This window comes from Trypanosoma rangeli, assembly GCF_003719475.1.
Source record: "Trypanosoma rangeli strain AM80 chromosome Unknown Tra_15.4_contig_00041, whole genome shotgun sequence".
Taxonomy (NCBI): domain Eukaryota; phylum Euglenozoa; class Kinetoplastea; order Trypanosomatida; family Trypanosomatidae; genus Trypanosoma; species Trypanosoma rangeli.
In genome coordinates, this window is record NW_021705786.1 from 73832 (window position 1) to 79831 (window position 6000).

Below are 6000 nucleotides of genomic sequence, written 5' to 3' on the forward strand. Positions count from 1 at the left end.
AAAATAGTAATAAAAAATAAAAAAAATGATTTTATTTTGGGGGAAGACTTCACGTACGCATCTCCTCTCACCCCATCAACATGAATTTTAAGAGATTTGGAAGGACCATCACGAGTCATCACGCTGTAATAACAAAGAGGCGCATAGGACAGGACAGAGCACAACGACTTGCACCACAAACATGGAGCGAGTGTATGGCAATTAAGACACCTAAATGGCACAGTCGCTGCGACCGTGTTTGTGGTTTCCCTTTTGCTGTTCCTGTTCACTCCGATTCCACTCAAACACACACACACACACACACGCTCTTGCCGGAGCTTACACTACCCCGGCAGCCTGCAACTCCGAGACAGCCTCCTGGATTCTACCACAGCGAAGAAGCCATTGGGCACGTTTTTTCACCTCTTTTTCGTGCTTCCGTCGTATACGCAAAACATCATGCAGCTCATCTGCCACCACGCAAACTTCACGCCACGCATAGGGTTCGTCGCACCATCGACAGAAGTACCTTGAGCTTTTCCGTTCCCCAACAGCGCAGCTATCTGCTACCGTTTCCACCAATCCCTCTGAACTATTGGCACGCGTAACTGCTTTGGATAAGGCGAATTCGGTTCCCGGTGAGCACAAGTGCCCAGACAACGAGGACGACAAATGGGGTTGCTCTGGCGATGGTGACGCACAACTGCGACGATGCACGTGGCAGCCTGTCTCGAAACTGTCTATTACCGCAACCTCCTTAGTCCCTGAAAATGTTAAATGCGACGGCGGGAACAGTGGGAAGGGCGATAACAACCCACCTCGATGGCGTGGCACAGTGCTGCGTGGTGCCGTTCCTAGCAGACTGAGTGAAGAGGAGTACGTGCCGGGCGACGACGTAGTGTGCGGCAGTGCCCCCCAACACTGGCAATGGGCAAAGTGAAGATCCGACGCAGATGTCGGTAGGGCACGCGGTGTCACTACAAGACCCTCGCAGGATCTTGCCGTCGAAAGACCCGGCCTATGCGACGCATTCCCGTGACTGCTTGTAATTTCACTCGTGGCGAAATGTCCCTCCAGCACGGCCACGACTAAGGGTAAACGCTTTACCCCACTTCCTTCAACATTTGTCAGGCAGTCGGACCCGCTCCCCCAGCATCTCTCCACTCCCACCTGCTCCCTGATACTAGGCACGGCACTCACATCAGTAGCCTTATTAGCAATCGTGGCAGAAACCATCGGCGGCGTATTGTGAGGGTGGGCAGGGGATGAAACAGAGCCACATTCCCCCCACAGTGGCAACTGCAGCGATGGTTGCTGAGACTCGGCGTCCTGAAGCGTCTCCTCGGTTAATCTCACTTGTGAGAGCGGTGCGAAATTCACGGTGGAGCTCGTGTTGGCAACCTCTGTACTACAATCAGAGGCACAAAGAAGCAAAGATGGCTCTGTGTGTGTCGGCGTTCTCGCACCAACGCTGTTAACGGCAACCAAGAGAGGGGTAAATGTGAGTGAAATGTCGCGTGTAGGACTCATCCGCTGAGAAGCACTAGTAGAAGCAGAACGTACAGGATCCACATGGGTCTCTCTGGGACCTGGTTGCCGTGAAGACATTTGTCTCTCCACACACGCTGCGAGAATCACTTCTTGTACATCATCCTCCGTTTTTTCAATCAGGCTTCCCCCAGATACCTCTGCCTCGACAAGAGTTTCCTGTGTACATATGATTTGGTTGTGCCGCTCCTCTTCTCTATTTGGTTCTTTTGTTTTAATTCGTGCAGTGTCGCTAGCACTGGGCTCTGATGCTAAATTCTTCGGTGGTGATGTGGAGCCTGCACACGCTTGTTCCTTCTGGGCCCCGGCCTCTGCGCTCCCAACCGCGCGTGTTTGGGCGTGACTCAAACCAGTCGCCCCCCGAAGAGGATCTAGGGTGGCGGAGTGCAGAAGCCGCGGCTGGGCCCAAAGCAGCCTCCCCTCATCGAAAGAGACGCAGGTGAAACAATTGGATGTGGAGGTGGAATAGTCAGAATCCCCCAACTGAAACTTCCCAGCTGCAGAGGGGGGCGCCACGGGACCCTCTCCGCACTCGTCCGCTACAGTGTTTGTCGCTAATGACGCTGAACTTGACACCTCAGTCTCATAGACTGGAGAAAAAGGGAGTGGGGGCCCGTCCAACGTACCATTCACGCACGCCGCTGCTGAGTTCGTCTCGGAAGGCTGCACCTCGTACGTGGAGGCAAAGTCGCAAGGTGGTTCCTCTAACCGCCCCTCCTCATCGAGCACGGCAGCTGCACCTGCTTCATACGCCGCTGCCTTCGCTGCCACCTCCAGTCCTGTCATCGTCGATTGTGACTGCGGGCGGAACGCCCCGGAAAGCGTGGGCATCGACTGTTCCGGTGTTTGTGCCACCGGTGAACCGTTACGTGCCACGGAAGGAATAGACAGCACATCGTCCACCTCCATCGAAGAGTACTCGCTCAAATCTGGGCGAGCTTCCAACCTAGGCAACACATCCGCATTACAGGAGCTCTCCACGTGGATGCGAGGTTCATGTCGCCAGGCCACGTGACTGCCACTGCCAGAATGCTTTCGCCCATAGCTGCCCTTGGAGATGCCGCCGCTGACACCGTTTTTGGCGCATGTCGCCCCCATAAGCCCACTTCAGTAGCCGGCAGAGAGAGAAAGTTAAAAAAAAAAAAAAACTAGGCAAACAAAGGAGACCGCATCCAGCAGAGTGAGATGCGAACATCAACAAAAGATCAACATCCACAGGGATAATGCATGGAGGACGCACACACACGTGTGCAGCTTTACGGGTCCCAGCGATAGTAATATCAGAGAAGCAAAGGGTCATCCCCGCGGGGAGGTGTACTCACGCCTCGTCCTTTGCCCTAGCCCACTTCTCTTTATTTTCCATCCATATCTGCTCTTCACCCTCCACCTTCCACCCTTCTTACCTTCTTCCCTTCCACATCCTGTTGTGTACACGTATGTATGTATGTGTGTGTGTGGGCTTGAGTTTGGAAATGCCAGGACACTCTATTGCTGCTGGTGCGGCGGCAGATGCGTCCACACCTCGATGCGCTTCGCCAATGCTGAGGCAGCAACGATGGACTCCTTACGCTCCTTCCTGAGATCGATACTGTCTCCCACCGGCGCCATGTCCAGCTGCACAACGTACTGTGTGAGTAATTCATCCGCCTCAATTGCCTTTTCCAGAACAAGCTCCCGCAGTGCCTCCTTCGAGGTCTCCTGCAGAAGACCACTGGAAGCAGCACCAACCGTGCCCTCCCCCTCGTGTTTTTCCTTCCCTGCGGCCGAAAGCTGTAAGGCATGGCTTTTCCAGCGCTCACCAAGACTCTCGAGTTCACTCAACGCGCGCAGCAGTGGCGCCTCATGCGTGCGCTCTACTCGACGTTGAAACATGCGGAAGGCGCTTTCCGAGGCGTCCACAAAGTTGACGTCATCATCGTCCTCCCCCACCTGGTGAAAGGTCGATGTGCCTAACGGGGAGTTCAGTGCCCCCTGCACCCAAGCAGACAGGAAGTCCCACACGCGCCAATTCCCCTGACCGAAGGCAGGCTTACTCTCAGTGCGCTGCGCAGACTGCGGGAAATGCCGTGCTCCGCAGACGCGCCCAGCCTTTTGAAGCGCGTACACCACAACGACGGTACCGCACATTCCAAGCAGGAGGCGTTTGTGGGCCCGAAGGGAAAAACGCAAACGGCGCTGCAGTCGAACCACAATCTCTCTCACCCGTATTCTCGAATCCGGAATGTAACTACTGTACTTCTTCACGTTACTCACAGCCAGAGAGGCGGTGGGGGGGACTCGTAGGGCATCGGACGCCTCCGTCTGGAAGGGAGCAAAGAGCTTCGCCATAGCTGCGTGCTTTTGCAACAACTACAACAACAAGCTCCACTGCACAACACAGCAGTTGAGTGTAATGCGGTGTGATGCATGTGAGGGTAAAAAGGAAAATGAAAAAACAAAAGACGGACGGCGTGCATCGCCATAGAGGCATGAAAATAACAAAAAAAAAGAGAAAACAACAACATGCACAGGGCTACAGCAATGCCATAGCATGTGGCCTGAAAGAGTGCTCTTTCATTTTCCTAAAGGGGAAAAGGAAATAAGAGGAGGGTAACAACAATAATAAAAATGACAAAGGATAACAGGAAAACGTTACTCTTCCTATGTGTGTTGCTTCTCTTCTCTAGGCATCATTTATTACTTTTGTCGTTATTTTTCTCATTCCTCCTTACTCCACCTGTGCGCGGAGGACACATCACGAAGCCGTGCCTTTGAGCGACACCCCCATGCGCGTTAAAACAGACCCCACGGTGTCCATGAGCGCCACGCAATCCGGCATGTGAATATCCCCAAGTGTGCCGATACGGAAGGTGTCGGCAAAAGAGGCCTTTCCAGGGTAAATCACAAAGCCCTCATCCTTAAGTCTGTCATAAAACTCGCTGAAGCTCCAGTTGGGCACCTGCGGGGTACGAAAGGCGGTGATGACGTAGCCGTACGACGGTTTTGCGGGGTCGAGGAAAAGCTCAAAGCCGTACTCCCTCGTCATGCGGTCCACAATGTAGCGATTCATCTCCATGTAGCGCTTTGCCCGTGCCGTGACCCCGCCCTCCTGCTCGTGCTCCAGTAAGGCCTGACGGAACGCAACGATGGCCTGCACAGGGGGTGTCTGGTTGAATTGGCCCCCGCTCTGCTCCAGCCCCTCCCACTGCGCCGAGACGTCAAGCGTGAAGCTTGTCGACCACCCGCGGCAGCGCTCCAGCAAGGCACGACGCGCCACCACTAGCGAAAAACCTGGAACGCCCTGAATACACTTGTTCGCCGAGGTCACCAGGATGTCGCACACATCCGGCACAGCAAAGTCCACCGCGCCAAAGGAACTCATCGCATCGATTAGAATGGTCGCCTCCGGATGATGACGGCGCACGATGGTGCTCACCTCCGCAATGGGATTGAACATCCCGGTACTCGTCTCACAGTGGACAATGCCAACAGCCGTGATGGGAGACGCGATGCCAGAGAGTCGTCGTGTAAACGCCTCAAGATCCATGTCCACACCTTCTTCCGTGTCGAACGTGACCAGTTCGGCTGCGCCACGCTTCTTCACAATGGAGGCCATACGGTAAGAGTAGGACCCATTGCAAAGAACCACAAAAGCGCCTGGTTGATTTGAAGGAATGATGGTATTAATCGCCGCCTCCACCCCCATCGTGCCACTGCCCTGCATCGGCACACAGGTCCATGCTGTCTCGGGAGCTTTCGCAATTTTCAATACGCCACGCCGCACCTCCGCTACCGCGGTGAGAAAATCCTTGTCACGACTGCCGTAGTCGTCAAGCTGAGCCTCCCGCACCGTTTGCGACGTGGACAGGGGCCCAGCTGTGAAGAGGATGCCGTGCTTGCGGTGGTGCCGCTGAGCGTAGTTCCCCAGTGACATTTTTGCGGTGCACGACAACTTCATAAAATCCAGTAGCTTAAACACTTTTCCCTCTTACAGCTGATATCCGCTCGTTTATATATATATGGCTTTCTTGCAACAACAAGGAAGGGAACCACGCAACTTATAATAAAAAGAAGGGAGAGACGTGCAGTATGCTGGGACTACCACACATCTCCATATTTGCGTGTAAGCCAATATACAAAGGCAAAACAATTGAAAAATGCATCGTAGTAATGGCCTTGTTTTTGTTTGTTTTTCCTATTATTTACATCCATCTCTTTGGATAGAAAGGTAAGTAAATCTGGGGCAAATACCAGTCCAAAAGAGTTCACAAGCAATTCAGTGCGGGGATCACTGTCCTCACTAGATATAAATATACTTCAACGCGCCCACGGACATAGATGGGTATACGCGCTTCTACTGCATGACCATATAAAGCTGCATCCAGGGTAAATTTTTGCGTTGGTACCAATCTCGTCTAACGTAGGACCACTCCGAGGCCTCTGAAATCACAACAACGTCGCCCACGCAGTCAAGGTAGCGAAGTCCAAGTTCTT

The 6000-nt window shown here is 53.5% G+C and overlaps 3 protein-coding genes across 3 annotated transcripts, besides 2 other annotated features; all 3 read right to left on the minus strand.

Moving 5' to 3' along the window:
• Window positions 1–277: 277 nt before the first annotated feature.
• Window positions 278–304: a microsatellite.
• Window positions 305–318: 14 nt separating this feature from the next.
• Window positions 319–2625, minus strand: TraAM80_01937 (uncharacterized protein; the record flags this gene model as incomplete). The annotated part of the gene is made up of 1 exon (XM_029378961.1): window positions 319–2625. The coding sequence occupies one exon, from the start codon at window positions 2623–2625 to the stop codon at window positions 319–321; it is 2307 nt and encodes a 768-aa protein (XP_029241190.1).
• A 336-nt stretch (window positions 2626–2961) lies between these two features.
• Window positions 2962–2983: a microsatellite.
• Window positions 2984–3012: 29 nt separating this feature from the next.
• On the minus strand, window positions 3013–3855 carry TraAM80_01938 (uncharacterized protein; the record flags this gene model as incomplete). The annotated part of the gene is made up of 1 exon (XM_029378962.1): window positions 3013–3855. The coding sequence occupies one exon, from the start codon at window positions 3853–3855 to the stop codon at window positions 3013–3015; it is 843 nt and encodes a 280-aa protein (XP_029241191.1).
• Window positions 3856–4261: 406 nt separating this feature from the next.
• On the minus strand, window positions 4262–5464 carry TraAM80_01939 (putative 2-aminoethylphosphonate:pyruvateaminotransferase- likeprotein,putative; the record flags this gene model as incomplete). Its single annotated transcript, XM_029378963.1, has 1 exon — window positions 4262–5464. One exon carries the CDS (start codon window positions 5462–5464, stop codon window positions 4262–4264), a length of 1203 nt encoding a protein of 400 aa, XP_029241192.1.
• Window positions 5465–6000: the final 536 nt, after the last annotated feature.